The sequence below is a fragment of the Taudactylus pleione genome, unplaced genomic scaffold (genome assembly GCF_031769625.1).
Source record: "Taudactylus pleione unplaced genomic scaffold, aTauple2 ptg000814l, whole genome shotgun sequence".
Classification (NCBI taxonomy): Eukaryota; Metazoa; Chordata; class Amphibia; order Anura; family Myobatrachidae; genus Taudactylus; species Taudactylus pleione.
In genome coordinates this window covers 2420734-2446711 of record NW_028285216.1, presented here as the reverse complement: position 1 = coordinate 2446711, position 25978 = coordinate 2420734, and the positions used below count along the sequence as shown (strand labels likewise).

The following is a 25978-nucleotide window of genomic DNA, read 5'->3' as shown; positions in this document are numbered from 1 at the left end:
TTATCCAAGCACATAACACTACAGTCAAAACCCCAAACACTCCCTCAATACACATAAAAAGAAGAGATGTATCACTTATTATGTTATCTACAGTTGTGCAAGAAACAACACATCTTCATTTATAGCAATGAATACTGGATAGTTTATATGTAAGGGACATTTAAGTTCTATAGTATATACAGAACGTAAAAATATTATCACATTACCTATGAAGCTATGCTCCAGGATGACTTCAAAGCCCCATCCACTGTCAGATCACTGCCCGGCAACCCCGATATATACAAGGAATTGAACCAATGGCTCCAGATATGGTCATACTCAGGGACACAGTTCCTGATGGTATATGCACATCTACCATGACTAGTTGTATCATTCAGTAAGGGCACCTACTCTGAAAGACTGGGAACGATCAGTGCCATCCATTTTCTTGCAATACACACCTTGGTCAGCATCCACAAAGAGAACATACTGAGCAACATCCCTATTAACCTGTTTCCACATAGTCAATCCAAATATACAAATCCAAGGAATAAACAGATAAGAAACTAAGAAATACATTGGTTTATTGCTTCTAACCCTTAACAACCTTGTATAGCTTACTTAACTTAAACTAATAAATAACGACACAGACAACAAGAGCTTGGCTAAAAAGGTCACAGCTTTTATTTATAATGAATTAACCTAACCAGGGTGGCAAAGAGACGCTGCAGACTCAGTTCTAGCTTTTTCTTTGCTCAAATACTCGGGGAACGACTGACACGTCCCCCCTCTAGACGCACTAACGCTGCGAGGGTCCCACTTCCCTCCTGGGCCAATCCGAGGCGCTTCCGTACCAAAAAGCGCCCGGGTCCCCCCGTGCGGAGCAGGACAAATTCGCCAGGTTCATCGAGGGCAAGTGCCCCCACAACGTATCTTACGCCACATAAAGCCACTGAGCTGCAGCGTACTCCCGCCAAAGCCAGACTCCAAAGGAAACTGGCCCGCCACCCAACACGACCTAGCCCAAAACAAGAATTCCTAAATAAGGAAACTGAATCCAAGTCCTCAAGATGCCCTCAATCAGGATTGAAAAATACCGAGTTAAATCTCCAACTAAAAGCTATGACTCACAACCAAGCCACCCAGTGACTCCTAATGACAGTCTTCTGACACATTCACCTTCTTCTTCGTCCTGTCTAACGCACCGTGCTTATACACCACTCTCCAAGTCAAACTATGCACCATACAGATCATACATCCTCCCATTTGGCTTGAAGCCCACAAAATCTCTCACTACGAACGATCACCTCGCACCTTTCTGCTGACGCACCTTGTTGCTCCTGACAGGCAACACCTCCTAGTCAGACACATCCTATTTAGTCACTGAGGACACAAGAAACCCAAGCAGGAAACTCAACACCAAAACCGCGCACATCATTCACAACCCAAATTGTCAACTGCTGCAATCCCAGTGAGCCACAAAGACCTGTACCATGAGTATCGCACCAAACCCAAACCATCCCGGCACAACTTTAAAAAACACATAGCAACTAAATAGCAGGGATGCATAAGAGGGGAAACAAGTAACCCGAGTGAAGGGGAAAAACTAAAAAACCTACCCGTGAACCAAATTGGGCCGGATCAAGGCTTCCGGGAGGAAAAATTAAAAAATCCCTTCACCACCCCCCAATTGTTGAATGCTAGTCGTTCAATGATTGGTTGGTAAACAACGTTTCAGGTTGTCGCCAGGTGCGCAACTAGTTCTATTCGCAACTGAATACTTGTCTCATAGGAAGCCATTTGTACGCCCTAAACTCTGCAGGAAAATGCCCCCGCAATCGCTGCGCCGATTCGAAGAAAATGAGTACTAGAAACTGAAGCATAGAAACTGCCCCAATAAAAACTTAGGCCAAAAACCGCAGAAAACTAACATGTAGTACGTAGGATAAGAGTGGCTTGTAAACCACCCTCGTGCTCTAGGTGAACTGTAGAATGCAGGGTAAGATTGGCATGTAAACTTTCCTTGTGTTCACTAACAGGGCACCGCATCTGTAATGCACCGCAAGGTGTACTGGGCAAATAAACCTCTGGATGTTGAGAAACGGAAACTATCCACCCCCACCTTTATGGTCTGAACTGCCCAATAAAAACTTGCAAAGCACCACTAATCTCCTGAAAAACAATATCTTTACACAAAATCCCTGAAGAAACTAAAAACTCCAAAATTGCAGCTGGAAAGTTCAAATGTAAAAACGAGGCCTACCACCCGTCAGAAGCCACCTGCCCCTAACCACAAGCAACGCATCAAAAATGCACATCAAAAAGCCGCCGGGAGACGACGCGAACGGGGAAACCATTCACCCAACATGTAATAACTGACTGGGTATGTACATGAATACATTTAAGCTTACAATAGATGAGATCCCCGCTGGCGCCGCCACCGCAGAGACTTTGAAGCCGCTCCACTATGAATGGCTCCAAACAAAGAAGTAAAGCAAATATTGAAAAAACGTAGATGGCTGAGCCCATAAACTCACCAAAATTGCCAGTTAGACGAATACCTCCTAGGTATCATTGGGACGAGAGACCGAAGTGCAATTTGTATGTAGAAATATAATATTCTGAACCTAAACGCACAAAATTAAATGACAAAACAAATGCAAAAGGAACGAGTTTCGGTTGTAGATGGCATGAGCTGCACCCAATTCCGTAGATTAGAAAATAATTAATCCTCAGCGCACTGACCAGCCTTATATGGCCATGAAAATTGGGAACGGCTCCAACAGCAACAATTACTCGAAAAAACCTGTATCGTAATAAACCACGCTGAAAAATTTCCCTCCAATTGAAAGCCCAAAACACCTGGCCCGCCAGCCGCATTGGTAAACAAATTGCAGCAACAACTGCCGCTGAAGTACAAATTAGTTCACGTTAAATTGAACAAGAAACCATGCCTAACAACGAAATGCTTGCTCAAACTGTGTAAACCTATAAATCAGCCGCATTTTAACAAACAACTTACCAACCCCGTACATCATTCTTTTTTTTTTTTTTATATGTTTCCACTGAGGCTCAAAACCTTAAATGCCTAGTGTGATATGTAGTACATTTCCCACTACGCTACAAAATCTACCAAACAACCATAACCTGCTATCGTGACTATCTCCTTCTCCAACCTACCAACTGGACACAAAAACCTATCAACATATCACGCGCAACTGGAACACCCACACGGAAAAAAGGTGACTGTGCCAAAAGAGGAGGTCCAAACAGACGTCACTCCTTCCCGCCCCCATGAAGAGAAATCCGTACGGACGATGTGCTACACCGACCTGGTCAGTGCCGGCCTGAACATGCGAAAGTAAGAAAAATGGCTTTCTCCATATAGGTCCCGGAAACCGCACCGCCTGAAAGGAAACATTATTTTGCTAATTCACCTGAACACCACTAAAACCCCACGCATTGAAACAGAATACATGTAGGAACACAAACAGAGGGAGATATCAGGCCAAGGTGGAAACCGAACCCATAACCTCTTCGCTGGGAGGGAGGAACGCTAACCACCACACCACCTGCGCTGCACAGAGAAAAACAGCCAAACAAAAAGGCGCCTGACCCCGACTAGCTAACTTAGAGCTAACCCCTGAGACGGGAGATAAAACCACCTATACACATAGGCTATCCTTGGACAGGAGCTACCCCCGCAAGTGCGGCATGAGGGCAAACGACAGCCCAACCTACAACGCATCGGGGACCATAACTGGCGAAATATATACCTTAATAAACCAGGATTACCCCTGTTTCGAAGAGGTAATGCGGAGGCAGCCCCGTGACCAAGGAGGGTCGACGCTACTCCGTGACCTATAAACAAATTGAAACACCCTTTGTACCCAAAAGGCATAACCACCCTACCGCCATGGTTCCGCCCACATTGGGCATCGAAATCGCCCCATGCCAAATTCCTGGACTAGACAAACATGTTACTACAACACAAATGTATAATAAATCCACCTGTGATCCGCACTCTGTTCAACAAATAGCCCATGGCACAGATGAGAATGTAACTCCACTCCCAACCCAATTTATTATATTCACAAAAATTGCGACACTCGCCTAAGTCGCCTGATTCCACACTATGACATCCCAAAATTGCACAAGAAAAATCAGCAAATTTACTTCTGCAGATCCTTATTCGCTGAAACGCAAAAAGCACAGCAAAAGCTGAATTCACACAATGAACAGTACCCCTGTTTCCTAACCCCCATAACTGTGTCATAAGCCTCCCTGTAATTACCGCCTAACCCCCTTTCTAACCTCTGCGCAACACTCCTGTCAATCTAACGCGAGCGCGCCAGGCAAATGTTAGATGTAAAACAAAAACTGGAGTCATAACAAAATTTGTGACACAATCATACTCGCCAGCACCAGGTGGACCCAGAACCTCCTCTACCATGCTTCTGCAAGGCGCCATCTTTGATGTTTTAACGCGGCGGAGCCACCAGCTCGACCACCATAACCGTCTCCAAACGCACCGGATCACTAGAGTCTACTCCCAACACTCTTCCGTAATCCCGGGCCATCTCGACGCGCACTGTAACAGCAGCCGTACAAACTACTGCATTGACTTGAGTGACCACATCTGAGTCCGGCAGACCTGTAACTAAAGGAGAAAGGTGAGCAGAAGAAAAGGGTGCAGGCACAGGGGGGGGGAAACATTAGGTGCAGGAGCAGGGGTTGCAAGCAGAGGGGGTACAGGGGACCAACCGGGGTGGAAGAATGCTGAAACGAAATAGGAAGATGGGGTGCGAAAATGCCGGGCGGCAGACCCGAAATAAGGGGCAGTGTGCCAATGGGGTAAACAAATAAGGCAGGGATAAAGGTGGAAGGAAGGTTAGCCAAAAGAATGGGGGGGAGCGATGCAACAGAAGAAAAATATGGGGGGGGGGGGCAGAAACAAAAACACATAAACCTAGGATGGGGGGGAACGGGGGGGGCTGGTGGAAGAGAAAAAGGGGTAAGAGGCAGTGAGGATGACATAAAAAAGACAGGGAGCAGGAGATGGGGGGAGAAAAACTGGGGCGGTGGCTAGGGTGGGCGGCAGGTGTGTAGATGAGCTGACAGCGCAGCTGGGGAAACAGCCTGGGATTACACGCTGGGGCTGGGTCCCCCTACAAATGTGGGACCCAAAACGGCCGCCATGTAAAATGGCCACTGGGCATGTAGATAAAGCAGGGCCGCTGGTGAACTGGGGAAGAAAGAAAGGCCCGCCAAGTGCAGGGGACCCGGACAGCGAGGGAGCCGCCGAGTGGGCGGGGCGTCGAGGAGAAAGAATAGCGGCGGAGGCCTGAGGGGGACGCAGCGGGGGAGCTCACGCCCGCCGGAGAGGTATGTGACAGGGAGTCTGGAGGGCAGGGCGGAGGAGCGCACTGGGCGATGGAGGAGGGGGAGGGGACCGCTGTACTGGCCGCCGGGATAATGCTGGAGGAGCGCCGACAAAATGGCCGCCGGGAGAGAAAATGTCCGCCGAGCCCGCCGCGCGGGCAGGGCCCGGGCCGGCGGCAGACAGAGGGTAAGTGAGGGATCTGAGAGATGCGCAATGGCGCTAACCTCCGGGGGGGGGGTAACAAATGCAGAGTCAGGGGGAGATGCGGAAGCGGACGCTCCCACTGGCACAAATGCAGGGTGTCAGCGAGTGAGCTGCTGGGGCTTGCGCAGGCAGGCGCCAGGGAAAACCTGGGCAGGAGAGGGGGGGGGGGGACGTGAAAGAAGAGAAGCAGGTGGGGAACTAAGACAAGGAGGTGTAGATGGGTGGGATGGGACAGCCGGCGTGGACACTATAGCTGGCTTAAAGATAGCACAAGTGAGAAAGCAGGGACACGGAGACCAAAGAAAGGCATATAAAACTGTTAATACAAAGAAAGAAAGAATGTATAAAAAGGGCTAAGATACTCAGCCTGATCCTGTTTCAAAGATCCAGGAACCAAGAGGCTGTCCATGCTCACACAGCCCAATATATACTGATCATCTGACCACTCCTTCAAGCCATATCATTGGCTCACCCAACCAGCTGACCAGACAGCCTTATAATCTGCCCAGCAACAAGGCTGTCATCAACAGCCATACAGCAAAAAACATAGTATTCTTAGTTATACTCACGCTTATTCCGCCTTCGTATAATAATCTGTGTTGGCAATGCACCCAGTAACCTTAGACTGGAAATGACTATAAAAGATGTCCAAACAAACCAACCAGGCATCCCCAATACAGATATTGTGAGCTATATCCAGCCCCAAATTTAACTATATTAACAGGTGTAGTACACTAATTGAATCTGATGAAATGTAGTGGACGATGTAGAATTTTGCAATAACACTGTTGTCCAATCCTCATCTGATACAGGGACTAAATTTCCCTCCATTGCAGTCTAAGAGTTGTAAAGGTATATTTACTGTATTCTGATATACAAATCACTTTTAGCCTACAGCTCACAGGCAAATCTTTATGGTGACTCCAGTATAACAAACGCCTCACCCCCAAATTGTACCACCAGTGTGTGCCTATGCTGGAGATATCTAAAGAATAGGTACATCAAATTCTCCCCTAAGTTGGTCAAACATATTCAGAGTATTGTGCACAAACATTTGTCCCACCACACCATTCTGAGGCCAGAGAGTAAAACCTCCCTTAGATTTCATCTTACACAACCAGAAGGATCCCCACTAAGGGACAGAATGGTATATACCACAACTACCACCCAATAAGGTATGTGTTAATCACCACCCATCTGCACAATTGGGTGATGCACCTGAATTGCTTTATCCAACAACACCTACACTGTAACCCTGTCGCACCAGCAAAGAGTGTAATTTCTGATCCCCACTGCTTCATAAATGTGTCAACTGAGATATGTAGTAATACAATTGGAAATTTTGAAGTGCCACGCTACCAGATTTTTTTGGATCTAGAGAGTGTGCTCAACTTACTTCTAGGTATTGTACCAATTTACTTCTAGGTATTGTACCAACTTACTTCTAGGTATTGTACCAATTTACTTCCAGGTATTGTACCAACTTACTTCTAGGTATTGTACCAACTTACTTCTAGGTATTGTACCAACTTACTTCTAGGTATTGTACCAATTTGCTTCCAGGTATTGTACCAACTTACTTCTAGGTATTGTACCAATTTACTTCTAGGTATTGTACCAACTTACTTCTAGGTATTGTACCAATTTACTTCCAGGTATTGTACCAACTTACTTCTAGGTATTGTACCAACTTACTTCTAGGTATTGTACCAACTTACTTCTAGGTATTGTACCAATTTGCTTCCAGGTATTGTACCAATTTACTTCCAGGTATTGTACCAACTTACTTCCAGGTATTGTACCAACTTCTAGGTATTGTAACAATTTACTTCTAGTTATTGTACCAACTTATTTCTAGTTATTGTACCAAGTTCTAGGTATTGTACCAACTTACCTCTAGGTATTGTACCAACTTACCTCTAGGTATTGTACCAACTTACCTCTAGGTATTGTACCAACTTACCTCTAGGTATTGTACCAACTTACCTCTAGGTATTGTACCAACTTACCTCTAGGTATTGTACCAACTTACCTCTAGGTATTGTACCAACTTACCTCTAGGTATTGTACCAACTTACCTCTAGGTATTGTACCAACTTACCTCTAGGTATTGTACCAACTTACCTCTAGGTATTGTACCAACTTACCTCTAGGTATTGTACCAACTTACCTCTAGGTATTGTACCAACTTACCTCTAGGTATTGTACCAACTTACCTCTAGGTATTATAAAAAACTTCAAAATCTTATGGTGTTTAATGCAAATACACTTTCTATTTGCATCTATTTATAGTTCTTGTTATAGCTTCGTTTGATAAGGGTAAGGGATGACGCATTGCATATTTTCAAACAATGTAGTTAAAGAAATTATCCAAGGCTACCACAGAGAGGTGATGGGTTCAGCTCGTTAATAAGCCTCAGAATTTGGCAATAGTCGGCTTCCTTATGTTAGTAGCATTGGGCCTTTGTTCTGCTGCTTATTTATTGCTATGGGGCAGAGCCACACCCTGTGTTTTGATTTGTTAATTATCAGATAGAAAACAGTATAAAATTTCCTATCCAACACGGGCTGTAATGTTGACACCACAATGTCAAAAGTTATGATGTTGACATGTTGAAATTACAACATTGGAGTGTTAGGGGTAGGCTGCAGCAGCGGAGGGTTAGGCTACAGGAAGGGAGGGTTAGGTTGCCGGAGGAGAGGTTAGGGTTAGGCAGTAGGGGAGAGTTAAGAAAAAATTGTGTCATAGATAAATGGCGCTGCCCAGTAAACCATATGAAAAAAGTCTCAAAATAGAATGATTGTGTTTTCTACACGTTCATATTTTCTGATCTCATTTTTATATATTATATTCTACTGCTACCCTATGTTTGTTGTGTATATACCACACCTGATGTATAATGAGGTATTTGATTTCTTGTATAAAAAAAAAAAAAAACTTACAAGATAAAATACCTCATTCTATTTTAAGCTTTTCTTCATGTGGTTTACTGGGCAGCGCCATTTATCTATGACGACATGTTTTCTTGCCTGTTATTGTTATCCCTGTGAGTTTTATTAGGGAAACCCACAGTCATAGCTAGGCTTGCTTTAACGCTAGAAGCGCCCACACAAGCACCTTCAAAACCCCTCTACTAGGGGAGAGTTAGGTGTTAGCGATTTTTCACCGCAGGAGCCGCCGAAAGTCATCATAACGTCACTGCCGGACCCAGAAAATAATGCTGGAGCCGCTAAACCAGGCGATTCACTCCAATTTGTCGACATTTCATCATTGTCGACATGATAAATGCCAACATGGTCGAAGTTAAAGTACTGCATAGCGACGACCATGTTGACATTCTCATTTCAACATTATGAAGGTCTACAAAATATACCACACCCCTCTGACTCTGACCAAATCAGCATACGGAGAGCTGTCTCTTAGATGTTACTGACTACTTTAAGTGCCTACTGCAAATAGTAATGGTGAAATGGCAGAATGGGGCTCAGTGTACTCTTCATAGGAAGACGTACAAGCAACCAGATTGGAGATCTGCTGTATTCTAACTATAACAATAGTTGTGTGTTGTACACTAACCAGCAATTGAAGTTCTACACTAGATTGAAGGTCTGCTTTATATACTTTCCACCATATTTTCATAAACTATACGTCATATTGGAGGACTGCCTTGTATACTAGTTATTAGATTGGTACTGCTATTATACTAGCCAACAGATTGGATATCTGATATAACTACTATACACCAGAGATGTATAAATGAGGCTTCATTATTAGAATGAATGCCTACTTTTAATGATTAGCCACTAGACTGGGTAAATATTTTAGTCCCCAAAATTTCTGTTTAGCGCCAAAAAGTACTGGATAATATTTTGTAACATACTGAAAGGGTTACATGTTCTGTACAGATTGTCACTGCTTTATTGTATTCATTTGGGGCTGAGCTACCACAGCCAGCAGACAATTTATTTTCTTAAGTACTATTCTAACCATTTCAGTAATGCCTCTCCAGCCTATGATTATTGAAATATTAGCTCTTGGCCTGACCTCCGTCTGTCTGCATTTAGATGCTGTCGTGTGGGATTCCGGAATTGTCTGACCTGCAAGATTTGAAGTATGTCTATGATGCTCTGCGCCCACAAGATTCTGAAGCCGATGCCACCACCTATTTTACCCGGTAATCAGAGAGAGAAACACACTCTAGCTGCATTTTGTTTGCATGATGTACTGAATAACAGATATGCTGAGGGTGCAATACAGTATTGCAGTTTAGAAACAAGTTTAACTGCAATACCAGTTTACCAATCAGGAGTGTTCCTACAAACAAGTTAAGATGGTGAGATGACAGGCAGTGCTAAAGCTACACTATCACCTACTGCAAATTGTTAGTAATGCTGGGCAAACACTGCCAGATAAAGTGTCTGTCAGATCGACAGACATTTTATCTGTCAGCCTGACACCCAGCAGATATCACGGGCATACACTGAGATATCTCGCAGTGTATTGGTCCCGATATCTGCGCTCCGCCCCTGGGAAGGGGGCAGGGAAGGAACAGGGGAAATGTCTGTCTGTTGGTCGGCTGCGGCTGGGCATACACTGCCTGATGCGTTGCTCGTGTTGAAGGCTGGACCCTGAAGTACACCTGCAGCTTTTATTTGTTTACATTGTTCTCGCCTATAACCTCATTCCATTGATCCTGAAAAGGACCCCACTGTTTGATAACATGCATGCAAACAGTGACGTAACTACTGTGGGTGCGAGGGGTGCGGCTGCTTTGGTGCCCAAGCTGCCTCTGTGACCCACGACTCCTCCTGCACCCAGTCACGCACACATTGTGGGCCGGTCCAGTCAGTGTTGCGGAGGGGTGCCTGGGTGTCAGCGGTGTTGATTTGCACCAGCAGGAAGACCTGGAGAGACAGCGCTGCTGGACGCAAGGCAATCAGAGCTTGCAGACTGGCAGCCAATCGGCAATGGCGGCTCCTGATTGGCTGCCCATCCTCGAGCTTCGATTGGCTTGCAATCGGCGCCAAATTTGAATTGCACCGATGCTGTCTGTCCATGTCTGCCGCTGCCTGCCAGTGCACCAGCTAGAATTAGCTGGTGGCCCGGCACCAAGTTCACACCTGTTGTCTGCTGATGGCACACAGGGGGAGGTGATTGGCTGCTGAGGGTAAACTAGGAGGTGAGTTTCTGTGTGTGTGTGTGGGGGGGGTGGAATAGTGTGTAAGGAGCATTATTGTGTGGCATAATGTGTAAGGGGTACTACTATTGTGTGGAATAATCTGTAAAGGGCATTACTGTGTGGTATAATGTGTAAGGTGCATCACTGTGCAGTGTAAGGGGCATTACTGTGTGGCATGATGTGTAAGGGACACTACTACTACTACTGCAGTAGTAGTACTACTGCATGGCATAATGCGTATAAGGGGCACTACTGTGTGACATAACCTGAATGCATAGCAAAAATGGGCTCTGTTTGGGGGCAAAATTTATTTTTACCTGGGGCGGCCTTTTATGACCTTGCTATGTGGCCCACAAAGTTCTAGTTATGCCCTTGCATGTAAATACAGAGGGCTGACTAATATGTATGGTCACTTTAAAAAGGACTAACTTTGGATTTAAAGTGAACTTGCATGAGTCCTAAAGTTTGACACTTGCTCAGACTGTGGTTAAAAGGATACTTTTATAGCTTTCACACAGGTTTTTTGTAGACTGCCAATTTGGAACTGAAATTAAAGTGTCCCCATTTTTAGGGATTTTGTGACAGTGTGTAACCCTGATGAAATTCAAACCTAGGCAAAAACCTAATCCTGGTCAACTTACACTATCATGCCAAATTTCGTGGCACTTGGTCCAAAAATCTGGCCATGCATAAAGAACAGACAGACACACTTTCTTGCTTATATATAGATTATCTTACCATTATGGGCGGAATTCATTTAGCCCCATTAAATTAACTGGTGCTAATTGAGCGCCGGAGGCTATTCAGTTAGCCTGATTTAACAGGGATTGCTTTTTGGGTCTCATAAGACACAGAAATCCCCGATAAGCATGCAGTTAATGCATAGATACGGGAACATGGACACTCTGCGTTAATACCCGTTAACCGTACTCAACACCCCTTTCTGACACTTGTAAAAAAGTGACTCTGTTGAAATAGGGAGTCTGATTGAATAGCCTCAGGCAATAAAGCCCGAGGCTACCTCCCTTTTTCACGTGTGCAAAGTTATCAGGTCTAATTGAATTCCCACCTATGACACTTTGAGAAAGTATAAAAGAAGAAAAAGTATTGAGGGATGTAAGAAGAGAGACAATTGTAATACTTTTGATAGAACGTCTAATTTATTGCCACAGCTCGGCAGAATTTTTCTTTCTCCAATAATTACAGAGTATTGTATTGTACAACTCCCCTGTCTTGTTTTCCTGCACCAGTCTCATTGAGTCCAGTCTGGGATCAGTGGCCACAAAGTTGAATTTCTTCATTCACAACTTGGCCCAGCTGAAGTTTAGCGGCTCAGATGAGCGGTTAGCACTTTCCTTTGCTCCAAGGACTCACACAATGAAGATGAATGGAAGAATCTGTGACGTTTTCCTGACCAGATATAAGAAGATATTTAATCCTAACAAAGGATATGTGAGTTAATGCCTCTTACTATATCTTTGTCTTTCAAACTATTTTGGGTGTTAGTTTGCATTTAGCAAACATAAATGTCATTCTTCCCCAAGTGGCACCAGCTTCATAGACTTTCCACCATCAGTTGTTATAACTTTCATATAAGTGATATATAGTCCAATTTTAGCAAGGACCGGAACCAGCACACCATTTGAAAAATAGCCACAAATTTAACAATCCAAAAACAATTCAGAATAAAACATGCCATCTTACAGATCACTTTGCACGATTTGCATGATACTTAGCATGGTACTTGACACATAGTAAGCAATAGAGAAAGAAGCTGGGGAGCAATGCTCAGTATCCCAGCAAGTCCCGACAGCTGTTTTGCATACCTCCTTCGTCAGGGGACTGTCTACGTGTGTGTGTGTGTATGTATGTGTGTGTATATATGTGTGTATGTATATATATATATATATATATATATATATCTCTTGTATATAATAGATGTTTGTTCTTTCCGCAGGTTTATGTAATTAAGGTGGAACGAGAGAGCCCCCACACCACCACTTACATCCAGAGGTCCTTTGAGGAATTCCAGGAGCTGCACAGCAAACTCAGGCTCCTTTTCCCATCATCTCAACTTCCCAGGTAACTTAGAAGCAGGGTCTTTGGATCACGCTCTCCAGTGATACCTTAAGTTAATGCGTGTATCCGTCCATCTTCACATGAAAGGCCAGGCCGCCCACTGTTGTTCTGTCCACAGCAGCACCTCCTGCTGGGTGCAAAATATCTGTCTGAAACAGATGTCCCATCTGCGTATACATTCTACAAATGTGCAGGGAAGTCTGCCTACACCCCCATGACTCCCCCCACAGGGTGGATCAGTTCCATGTGACCGCATGGTTGCCACCCAGAAACACAATTTCACAGAAATAGTGATCCCTCAACAGACAATCAGTCTGTCTGCACTGTGCGATTATTTTCTGCATTGCATGCATAGTTTACAGGTATCCACGGGATCTGTGCGTATTTGGACCTGACTCAGAACCAGACCCTAAATGAGATGTGTAACCTTATTATCACTTTTAACTTACAAAATATTGCGACGGACATGCTGGCCAGATCTGGTATGCCCAACTGATCGATGTTTTGGCATTAGTTGGCCGCGCGCACAGTGCAATTATTGGGGCAATCTGCCAATATCGGGCGGATCGGCTCAATAATTGTCTAGTGTATGCCCAGCATAACTAATACCTTTCTTTCCCGGGTAATTTGAACCTTTTTGTGGTATCAATGTACCTTTTTTATCCAGTGAGTTGCTATTTTTAATGACTGATGGCAGACTCCAATTGCCCAGCATGAATTGTGGTTCCTGTGTATACCTTAGCTGCTGATTATCTTTCCTTGGGAAAGGAGATTTTATTCTGTGCTATACGGTCTGATTTGTATATTTTTCTGCATGATGGTGCAGGATTATACAGTTGCCTGCTGTGGTATCACTTTGAGTGAATAACCAGTGATTGTACAGTATGTGCGGACTAACACAGCTGGGAGATCATTTTATTATATTGCCTTATGCTTTACATCCTAAAGAGAACTTTGCTACTCTAATCCATAAACATCTGCATTGATCTCTGTATACAGAATTTCTAGTTACAGGTAAGTCAAGACTTGCAGTATGCCCATTTTAGTGTGAACAAAGCTAGGTTTGTTGTTTGAGCTCATGAAGTTTGGAAGTTTATGTACAAATTAATTTGTGTATTGTTAAACATTTTTTTGTTTTTGTGCATAGCTGATACATCTTGTCTTATTATATTACATTCTATTGTGGGTGACTATAACCAATAGAGCACAGGTTCTCAAACTCGGTCCTCAGGACCCCAAACAGTGCATGTTTTCCAAGTCTCCTCACAGAATCACAAGTGAAATAATTAGCTCCACCCGTGGATCTTTTAAAATGTGTCAGTGAGTAATGAGTACACCCGTGCACCTGCCTGCTGGGTGACCTATAAAACATGACCTGTGTGGGGTCCTGAGGACAGAGTTTGAGAACCTCTGAAATAGAGGAATCCTCTAGAGTACTGGTTATATGTCTTATTCATAACCAAGTAGGCACTTTAATCTATTTATTGCTACCTGCAATAGATGATACGACATATTTATGCTTTGTCATATTAGTGATAAATCTTTATATATTTCGAATGTTTTTCTCCCTTTAATAATGACTTGTGGGGGAAAAAAAGGGCAGAGGTTGTTAATTATTGCCCATTTTCCCCTTTTTTAACCAGTCCCTAGGTTCTTTCAATAGCTAAAGGCGTTGCTCACTGGCGCTTTTAAGCAGAATGATATTTATTCACTTTGTTTATATCGCGCCTTTCTTCCAGTAGGACCAAAAGCACTTTGCATTATTGCTGTGAGGGAGGCAGCCATCTTGAGCCTGCTCAGTTTCTGGTCTATGTAATTATTCACATCAGCCCCTGCCTAATTGGAGCTGACAACACACACACACACACACACACACACACACACACACACACACACACACACACACACACACACACACACACACACACACACACACACACACACACACACACACACACACACACACACACACACACACACACACACACACACACCCCCCCCACCCCACCCCACCCCACCCCACCCCACCCCACCCCGGAATGCAATCATAGGGGCCCACTAAGGGGTGTGGCCAGCCATCATAGGAGCGTTATACTATGGATGGTGCAACCGATGGCATATAAGGATGCCCCAATCAGTATCACAGCTTGCTAAAAGTGGTTCTTGCACACTCCGCCACACGGATGTACACAAGGGAAGGAGTTTGTGATGGTCTTAGTCATAGGAGGGGCTAGGCGGGGCAGTAGTAGGAACACAGAGGTAATCTGGATTTAGCACAGGTTGATGGGATAGAAGCACAGAATGACATATGACCCCCCTCTGCTCTCCTGAATCCACAAATGCCCATTACACTGGTAATAATGGCTGGCTACTGGGCAGCTTCTCTGCATATTCCCTGTCTGCAAAAGCTCATGCTGGGAGCAAGGGGCAGTCAGAAAAACTACTTGCCACTATTCATGTGTATTCAACAGTGTTTAAATATACTTGCAAAGTGGCATGTAGTTTGCTTGTTCCTTGCTCCCATTGTGAGCTCTCACAGACAGGGAGAGAGTAACCTGACTCACTGCAGAGAGGAACCAAAGCCATCAATCCCAGCAGTGGCAGACTCCTGAGAGTTTTAAAAGCACTTGCCCCCTCACCCTCACTGGCCACTGGCCCCCCGCTGCCGTGTTACCTGGTTCCATCAGCCTACAGTATAATGCTTACCTTTTTATTGGCTCCAAGTCCATATCCCGTCTTCTGATCCAACTGGTGAACTTGGCTGTCAGCTGATCTCCCTGTTGGTGTGACGGATGTGGTGAATGAACTGTGCGGAAGTGGGCGGAGCTATAAGTCTGGGGCACTCCTCAGAGGAGAGTTGAGGTCACACTTCATTCACAAGCCGGCGGCAGCTTGCACCACTATATTACTGTAAGTGCAGCTGTTTCCCTGCCGGCTGGGTTGTGAATGAAGGGAGGCAGTCCTGGCCCCATCAACTCACCGAAGTGGGCGGAGCTACAATTGGGGTGGGAGGGACGGGTGACAACCCTCAGAGCAGAGTGGAGATGAGTGACACTTCATTCACCGGCCAGTGGCAGCTTGCAGCATGCATGCGCTGGCTGGATGTGAAAGATGTTAGGCAAGCTTGGCCCCGCCCACCCATGTGAGTGGACAGAGCTACAAGTCCGGGGGGGGCATCTGGGATTTCCACGAATCCCCAGTGGCTCAGTCCGAGCCTGCGACACACCACCATGCTGCAAGCTGCTAGTCGAGAGGCTGAAACAATAGGATTCTCCTGCTTTGAATGGGAAAATAGTACTTATGCTCCATCAAAACAGTGTATTACCTTTCAAAGTAATGTATCATTTTGTGATTTCTCCTTCTGGTTAGCGTATAGTACCACTTTGTCATAATTACATACAACGCATTGATGCACATTCCAGGAAAACATACTATATACAGTTACATTTTCTTACTATGGCTTCTTTAATAACAAAATGCGAATGCATTGTAAGCAGTAGGAAACAATCAGCAAATAGCATTGACCAGTCAGGTGTAGCTGCCCCCAACCTCATAATGTTGTGACACACAGCACAATAGCCCCTAACAACCCCATTGCATTATTTCAACCTATTTTAGGAGGTTTCTCTTATAAGACTTGCAATCCCAATCTAGCATATTATGCTTATACAAAATGTATCTCAATACATTGTTTGAGAAGTAATGGTCTAGTGCAAATTGCACATTGAAATCAAATCTCTAAATAGTTGCTCTGGGTCAGTGCATTTTTGTATATTGTTAGTAAGAACTCGTGTTGTATTTCTCTTGAAACATTAGATTTTGTAACCAATGTTTACATCTTTTTCAGTTTCCCAAGCCGCTTTGTGATTGGCCGGTCCCGTGGAGAGGCTGCAGCAGAGCGCCGAAAAGAAGAATTAAATGGATATGTTTGGCACTTGATCCATGCACCCCCTCAAGTGGCGGAGGTGAGACAAAAGTATTGCTGTAGCCAGTGCCTTTCACAGGACAGAAGTTAATGACCTATAGCAGTGATTTTCAACCTTTTTCGACTCGAGGCACACTACACAAGATTTAAAATTGCCAAGGCACACTATCCGGCGATGCGGCATGCGTGACCAATGAAAAAACATACACATTAGCTCCCACATAAAAAAAAATACACACATATTAGCCTCCACAGGAATAAAACACACTACATTGGCTCTATAGGAATAAAACACACTACTTTGGCCTCCTTAGCAATAAAACACACTACAGTACAAGTGCTCTGAGCTGACCTCCGCGGCACACTTGACAATCGCTCGAGGCACACTAGTGTCCCGCTTCACAGTGGTTGAAAAACGCTGACCTATAGATTTGCTTACAATTAACCTTAGTCATTGCTTACATGAAATTGTCTTTGTTCAAGTCAATTTAGAACTAAGAATGACGCATATTGGTGCTTTCTGATCAGTTTCTAAGGAAAACTCTTACTTTATTTGCTGTTGATTCGCCTTAAGTCTTACACATATGGATCTAGCTAAATGATGAAAAGTGATATTCTAGGCTGTATGTCTAGGGAGTTGCTCTGGATACATGTAAGTACATCTGATGCAATCATGTGTCATAGGGAGTGTGCACTGTAGTGTGATGGCTCAGTGCATCAGCAGATGTACTAAGTAACACAACCGCACACTGATACTTTACTTCCTTATTCTGCTTTGAGGCAGGTTGTTCTTACTGGTTGTGTTTATTTCTGTTTCTAAATTGCTAGTCATCCAATCTGTCAAAGTGCACTAAGATTAATTATATGTGTACTTCATCAGATATTGACTAGTTGTGTAGTTTGTACTCTTTGTAGTGGTATATGAATTTTAATTCTGGGCCCCAGGACATAAAGGTTATAAAAAAGTCAGTGGGGCATATTCAGTTGGCCACAAGGTTTTCCCTGTTTTCACGTGGGTATCGCAACTAATTTTCTATTGTGACTGAAAAAGATTTGGGACCGTTTTTTTTTCCGACTAAGAGCCGTATTCGATTTGAGCCGAGCTGCGTTAAGCTAAAGCGGGCCTGGACTTAACACCGACTTCGCCTGTTTTGTAGGCGTTAAAGTATCGCGCGCACGCATGCTTTACCCCATATTCAATTTCAAAGTACGCGTAAATGGCACCTGGCGATACTGTAACAAGTGGAAAGTACTGTCATTTTTGGGGAAATCAGCCTGTCACCCCCCAAATGATGCTCTGACATGGGGGTTCACTATGGTACCCCCCGATTTGGCTTGCTGAAGGTATTTGGTGTTTTTAAATGGGCTCAATAGCTGCTACATAGCGTTTTTCTATACCTGATGCCGAATAAATAATATTTAGGAGTATTTTTTCCAGAAAAGAACTTATCCCAGCAAATTTGGAATACTTGAAAATGGGGGTCAGCATATTTAAAGTTGAAAAAATAGTGAAAAATTCACCTGCCGCAAACACCTGCAATAAAAAAAACACCTGGGGCATACTTGGGGACCCCCCCTGAGTCAAGTTCGCTAGTTTTTAACTTTGAAAAAGGGGGCGAAAAAAATTATGTTGGGGTACAAAGTAAATTTTTGGGGTGTCCTTAAGTTTTTGGGGTTTTTTTCGACACAGATTACCTTTGGGGGGGACTGTCTGAAGGCTGCACGGGGGTTCCCGAAACGTTGCACCCCAAAACCCCAATTCTGCACTATTTTCCACCTGCCATTCATAGGTGATACTTTACCGCCTATTACATTGCATTGACTTTCCGCCTAGGCGGAAAGTCTTTCAAATTGAATACAGGGTAAAACCAAAACAGGCGATAATGACGTCATCGGCGGTAACGCAACGCGGATCCGAACTTAGCGCTTCAAATTGAATACTGGCCTAAATTTAGCTTTCGGGAACATGCATTTAACCAATGGGAAAAAAAATTGTTTACAAATTATTTTCCAGGTAAAGTCCAGCAGGACTTTTTTTTTTTTTAAATCTATATATTGGGTAACAGTAATAAGGGTTATTAATGCCTCAGAGAAAAATAGATTTAAAAAAAAACATTAAATGGCTGTTTTGAGCATTTTTTTAAGTGAAAAAATGCTTAAAAGCTAACCATTTTTGTTTTATTACAAACTAATAAAACAAAAAAAAAAAGGCGCTTAAGGGTATATTTAGGCCAATTTTTATTTATTTTTTAAATATAAAGCAATTATTTTCAGATTAAATGCTTCAATTAAGTTTGGGGTGCATAAATTAATGAAAAATTTGATTTGGGGGTGATTTAAGGCCATTATTGGTTTTAACAACCAATTATGACATGTGATTATTGGACTAATTAAGCTTATTGGAAACTACCAATTGATTAATTAGTCATTAGGGCAGTGGTTCTCAAACTTTTTTGAATCATGGCGCCCTAGAATGTCACCATTGTTTCCACGGCACCCCTAAGTCAAAAGTTTGTTATTGAGAAATAAAGAAAAAAATGTTGTAAAGTGAAGTAAATTGTGCTTACCTGTCATCCTTAGGTTCAGTTATGTAATGGTGCACAGGTTTGCACGTCTGTTTGTCCACACATTTACATTACATTGACCATAAATTTTTAGATTTTGTGCTGGAGCACCAACCTGAGGCACCCCTGCAAGTGTCCCGAGGCACCCTAGGGTGCCACGGTACACAGTTTGGGAACCACTGCAGTAGGGGGTTGTCTTTGGGGTTCTAAAACCAGTCCAGATAATTTTTCTTTAAGATAGAGATTTTAGGAAAAATTGGACTTGCTCTGAAGCTGCGAGAAAAAAGCAGCTGTAATTTCTATACAAAATTAACGTGAATCATTTTCTCGCAGGCAATTGAATAGGAAAAACCTTGCGGCTACTGGGGTTTTCAAAATCCCGCCTACAATTGAATACAGTTAAATAAGAGTGTAAATATATTTATTTCGTTAAACACCTGATCCTAGCTTAACAGCTTTCTTTTGTAGTAGCAAAAAAATAGCACTTTGATTTTTTGTTTCTTAGAACCAGGGCCGGATTAAGGCTTGTGGGGGCCCCAGGGCAACTAAGTTGCGGGGGCCCCCTTCAAGCCGCCCAGCCATGCCCCCAGTAGCAGTCCCCCCTCAACAGTAGTCCCCCCAGGAGTACCCCTAGTAATAATCACCCTCTATGCTGTGTCCCCCAGTAGTGGTCGCAGCAGTGTGCATTGCCCCCAGTAGTATCCCCAGCAGTGCCCCTAGTAGTACCCCCAGCAGTGTCCCTAGTAATAGTCCAATCCCCCCCCAGCAGTGCCCCTAGTAGTACCCCCAGAAGTCCCTAGTAGTAGCCCTCCCCCTCCCACAGCAGTGCCCCTAGTAGTAGTCATCCTTCCCCCCCCCAGCAGTGCCCCTAGTAGTAGTCGTCCTTTCCCCCCCCTCACAGTAGTGCCCCTAGTAGTACTTCCCCCCCCCCCCACACAGCAGTGCCCCTAGTAGTATTACCCCCCCTCCCACAGCAGTGCCCCTAGTAGTATTTACCCACCTACCACAGCAGTGCCCATAGTAGTACCTCCCCCCCCCAGCAGTGCCCCTAGTAGTACTTCCCCCCCCCCCCCCCCACAGCAGTGCCCCTAGTAGTACTTCCCCCCCCCCCACAGCAGTGCCCCTAGTAGTACTTCCCCCCCCCCCCCCACAGCAGTGCCCCTAGTAGTACTCCCCCCCCCCCCCCCCCCCCCCCACACACACACACACAGCAGTGCCCCCAGTAGTGGTCCAAATGCAGCAGTGCCCTTGGGCTTAGGAGTAGTTGTCCCCACCCCCAGACACACACACTGAAAAAAAAAAAAAAAATTCTCCACTTACCTTAAGCCCCGCTCCGGCATCCTCCCAGGCCGGCCCGCTCTGCATGATGGGTGAGACGTCATTGTCTCTCCCATCAGCCACTGCGGGAGCCGGAAGACGGAGGCTTCGGCAACAGCGCAGCAGCCGATGAGAGTCTGTGTGACTCTCATCGGCTGCTAAAACAAACACACAGCTGCTGGCGCCGGCGGCTGTGTGTTTGTGCTGTGTAGTGCGGGCGGCACTTATGTGCCGTCCACACTACCGTCCTGCCCCAAGCTGATGCAGCAGCACTGACTGTGCTGCTACATGCAGTAGTGTGGGGGCCCTCTGTGTGTGGGGGCCCAGGGACAACCGCCCCTGTCGCCTCTCCCTTAATCCGGCCCTGCTTAGAACTGAGAGGAAATGTATCAAGCAGTGATAATAGTGTAGATGCCCATAGCAACCAATTAGCTTTGAGGTAGCATTGATCAGTTGTTCTATAAAATGATAGGTAAAAGCTGATTGATTGCTATGGGCAACTTCTCCACTGGCCCACTTCTCCACTCTTTTTTTTGCATGATACACCTCTCCCTGAATATTTATTAGTGCAATGGAATAACCGTAAACGTGTTGAAACGATAGTACACAAGTTGATTCGTAAATGTCTGCAGTGCTAAAAATACTGTTCCGGAAAATGCATGTTTTGTACACATCTTCTTGATAGGGAAACACTCATTTCTGATAGCCGTTTCAAAATAAAATACATATTTAATTAAAGTATATCATATTTAGATTAGATTCTTTTTTTAATATTATTTTCATAAATATTTAAGCAAAATGCATTCTTCACAGAGAAATATAGCGATTCCCGATTTTCTCACCACATTTTCCTTCTGACTAAGCTGCACCTGTCACATTGTTTGCCTGTGCTGTACCACTGCACTGTAATCCTACCTCATTTACATGAAGAGACTTTCCATTGTCTGTTGTTACTAGAGACCGGGCTGAACACTTCCCTTGTGGCCTCCTACACACAATGCACTATGCTTTTTGCATGACTAAATTCTCATATTCTTTTTTTTTTAAACTCAATTGTGCAAATGTGATTTATTTAAGCAAAAAAAAATGTATGCATGGAAACTTAATATGCTGTATGGTAACACATTTTCCATGCTATGCGGGTTTACCAACATAGGCTATTGCACTGGTAGCTCCTGTTAATACATGATAAATAGGGAATTATGCCATCTAAGTTTTAAGATGTGGCATTTTAATTTAGAAACACAATGGTGGGAACGACACCATTGATTCCTATTTTGATGCACTTTTCATCTCTTTATTAACAAGTGAAGAGAGCTTATCCCATTCTACAGTGGGAGCAAGAGACTTCCACGGACACCTGTCACACAGTCCAAGTGGCTGGGAATAAAAACACAGTGCAGCCATAAGGAGGTAGTTCGGGAAATAGGATACACACAGCTGAGGGAGGGGGCACATAGGTGTGTGAACCAAATATTTTTAACGACACAAAGACCATTAGAAACGTACACTTATCCCAATAAACCCCATCAACCGGCTGAATTCTCTGCTGGAAATGTGCATTGTGGAAAGGTTCCCTCTTTAAGGTCATTCTTCACTTTTATGCGTTTTTACAGTTCTTATTACAGTAGTTGAAATGCACCTGGAAGGTGCAAAAGATGTCCTATATGAAAGCTTCGGCCGTACTTACTGACTTTGTAAGCCTCTCCTGATACTTGGTTTTCACCACTTCTGAGGATATCTAATTAAAAAAAAATTACAGAGTGAAGAACACACTTTTGCTAAACCAGAAATACCAATAACAGTGACTTCTCCACCCCTGCAGAAACAAATATATTTTTGCATGTGAATGCATAGCAAAAGCCAGCCCTCAGCAACAATTCCCCTGGGCAGCCAACCTTTTTCTAGCAAAAGTTCTAAAATACGCCATCTTTCTTGGGCTGCAAAGTCATGTGCTTGCCCATAAGAATGGGTGAATAGGCACAGAATTAGTATGTGACATCATATATGTGCATAAGACCTTTGAAAGGGGTATGCTTGTTCCAGATTCTCTCCTTAAATTTTGGACAGCAGCATCAAGCAATGATAGTGAAGTACTGCGGGTTGTGACAGATGGAGAGTCAGCAGGCAGGACTGCAGCTTCCAGCAGTGACAAGGCAGTATGTGACAGGTGGAGAGTCCGCAGGCAGGACTGCGGCTTCCAGCAGTGACAATGCAGTATGTGACAGATGGAGAGTCAGCAGGCAGGAATGCAGCATCCAGCAGTTACAATGCAGTATGAGGCAGGCAACAACTAGCAGTGACATGCAGTATGTGACAGGTGGAGAGTCAGCAGGCAGGACTGCAGCAGTGACAATGCAGTATGTGACAGATGGAGAGTCAGCAGGCAGGACTGCAGCTTCCAGCAGTGACATGCAGTATGTGACAGGTGGAGAGTCAGCAGGCAGGACTGCAGCATCCAGCAGTGACAATGCAGTATGAGGCAGGCAACGACCAGCAGTGACAATGCAGTATGTGACAGATGGAGAGTCAGCAGGCAGGACTGCAGCATCCAGCAGTGACAATGCAGTATGTGACAGGTGGAGAGTCAGCAGGCAGGACTGCAGCTTCCAGCAGTGACAATGCAGTATGTGACAGGTGGAGAGTCAGCAGGCAGGACTGCAGCTTCCAGCAGTGACAATGCAGTATGTGACAGGTGGAGAGTCAGCAGGCAGGACTGCAGCAGTGACAATGCAGTATGTGACAGATGGAGAGTCAGCAGGCAGGACTGCAGCTTCCAGCAGTGACATGCAGTATGTGACAGGTGGAGAGTCAGCAGGCAGGACTGCAGCAGTGACAATGCAGTATGTGACAGATGGAGAGTCAGCAGGCAGGACTGCAGCTTCCAGCAGTGACATGCAGTATGTGACAGGTGGAGAGTCAGCAGGCAGGACTGCAGCATCCAGCAGTGACAATGCAGTATGAGGCAGGCAACGACCAGCAGTGACAATGCAGTATGTGACAGATGGAGAGTCAGCAGGCAGGACTGCAGCATCCAGCAGTGACAATGCAGTATGTGACAGGTGGAGAGTCAGCAGGCAGGACTGCAGCTTCCAGCAGTGACAATGCAGTATGTGACAGGTGGAGAGTCAGCAGGCAGGACTGCAGCAGTGACAATGCAGTATGTGACAGGTGGAGAGTCAGCAGGCAGGACTGCAGCTTCCAGCAGTGACAAGGCAGTATGTGACAGGTGGAGAGTCAGCAGGCAGGACTGCAGCTTCCAGCAGTGACAATGCAGTATGTGACAGATGGAGAGTCAGCAGGCAGGACTGCAGCAGTGACAATGCAGTATGTGACAGATGGAGAGTCAGCAGGCAGGACTGCAGCTTCCAGCAGTGACATGCAGTATGTGACAGGTGGAGAGTCAGCAGGCAGGACTGCAGCATCCAGCAGTGACAATGCAGTATGAGGCAGGCAACGACCAGCAGTGACAATGCAGTATGTGACAGATGGAGAGTCAGCAGGCAGGACTGCAGCATCCAGCAGTGACAATGCAGTATGTGACAGGTGGAGAGTCAGCAGGCAGGACTGCAGCTTCCAGCAGTGACAATGCAGTATGTGACAGGTGGAGAGTCAGCAGGCAGGACTGCAGCAGTGACAATGCAGTATGTGACAGGTGGAGAGTCAGCAGGCAGGACTGCAGCTTCCAGCAGTGACAAGGCAGTATGTGACAGGTGGAGAGTCAGCAGGCAGGACTGCAGCTTCCAGCAGTGACATGCAGTATGTGACAGGTGGAGAGTCAGCAGGCAGGACTGCAGCAGTGACAATGCAGTATGTGACAGATGGAGAGTCAGCAGGCAGGACTTGCAGCTTCCAGCAGTGACAATGCAGTATGTGACAGATGGAGAGTCAGCAGGCAGGACTGCAGCTTCCAGCAGTGACATGCAGTATGTGACAGGTGGAGAGTCAGCAGGTAGGACTGCAGCATCCAGCAGTGACAATGCAGTATGAGGCAGGCAACGACCAGCAGTGACAATGCAGTATGTGACAGATGGAGAGTCAGCAGGCAGGACTGCAGCATCCAGCAGTGACAATGCAGTATGTGACAGGTGGAGAGTCAGCAGGCAGGACTGCAGCTTCCAGCAGTGACATGCAGTATGTGACAGGTGGAGAGTCAGCAGGCAGGACTGCAGCTTCCAGCAGTGACAATGCAGTATGTGACAGGTGGAGAGTCAGCAGGCAGGACTGCAGCATCCAGCAGTGACAAGGCAGTATGTGACAGGTGGAGAGTCAGCAGGCAGGACTGCAGCTTCCAGCAGTGACAATGCAGTATGTGACAGGTGGAGAGTCAGCAGGCAGGACTGCAGCATCCAGCAGTGACAAGGCAGTATGTGACAGGTGGAGAGTCAGCAGGCAGGACTGCAGCTTCCAGCAGTGACAATGCAGTATGTGACAGGTGGAGAGTCAGCAGGCAGGACTGCAGCATCCAGCAGTGACAAGGCAGTATGTGACAGGTGGAGAGTCAGCAGGCAGGACTGCAGCTTCCAGCAGTGACAATGCAGTATGTGACAGGTGGAGAGTCAGCAGGCAGGACTGCAGCTTCCAGCAGTGACAATGCAGTATGTGACAGGTGGAGAGTCAGCAGGCAGGACTGCAGCATCCAGCAGTGACAAGGCAGTATGTGACAGGTGGAGAGTCAGCAAGCAGGACTGCAGCTTCCAGCAGTGACAATGCAGTATGTGACAGGTGGAGAGTCAGCAGGCAGGACTGCAGCTTCCAGCAGTGACAATGCAGTATGTGACAGGTGGAGAGTCAGCAGGCAGGAATGCAGCATCCAGCAGTTACAATGCAGTATGAGGCAGGCAACGACCAGCAGTGACAATGCAGTATGTGACAGGTGGAGAGTCAGCAGGCAGGACTGCAGCATCCAGCAGTGACAATGCAGTATGTGACAGGTGGAGAGTCAGCAGGCAGGACTGCAGCTTCCAGCAGTGACATGCAGTATGAGGCAGGCAACGACCAGCAGTGACAATGCAGTATGTGATAGGTGGAGAGTCAGCAGGCAGGAAAGGATAATCATTCAACATGGGGCTGTATTGGGTTTATATTTTGCTTTATTGTTAATGATTTCATAAAGGTTTATATCCCTTTTAAAAATAAAAAAGATTCTGTACTGTGTTGCCTTAAAAGTGTGTTAAAGGGAAATGTAGCTCTCTTCATTTGTTGTGTTCATCATAGTTGTAAGTATAATGAAAATGACTAATTCTAAAGTTGCTTGTATTCCTTATTGTTAGCCACATCTACAATCTCATACTCCAGCACCTGGTCCCAATCCGCAAAACTAAATCTTGTTTCTGCTCTATAACTA

At 45.2% G+C, this 25978-nt stretch overlaps 1 protein-coding gene across 3 annotated transcripts in view; it reads left to right on the top strand.

Annotated features, from left to right (window-relative positions):
* PIK3C2B (phosphatidylinositol-4-phosphate 3-kinase catalytic subunit type 2 beta) overlaps nt 1-25978 on the top strand; it is a 202458-nt gene that overhangs the window by 163630 nt on the left and 12850 nt on the right. For all 3 annotated transcript variants that reach the window (XM_088458178.1, XM_088458180.1, XM_088458177.1), the window contains exons 26-29: nt 9632-9741; nt 11997-12198; nt 12704-12828; nt 16673-16790. In XM_088458178.1, coding sequence (XP_088314304.1) covers nt 9632-9741; nt 11997-12198; nt 12704-12828; nt 16673-16790 — 555 coding nt within the window. The remainder of the gene's footprint in view (nt 1-9631; nt 9742-11996; nt 12199-12703; nt 12829-16672; nt 16791-25978) is intronic.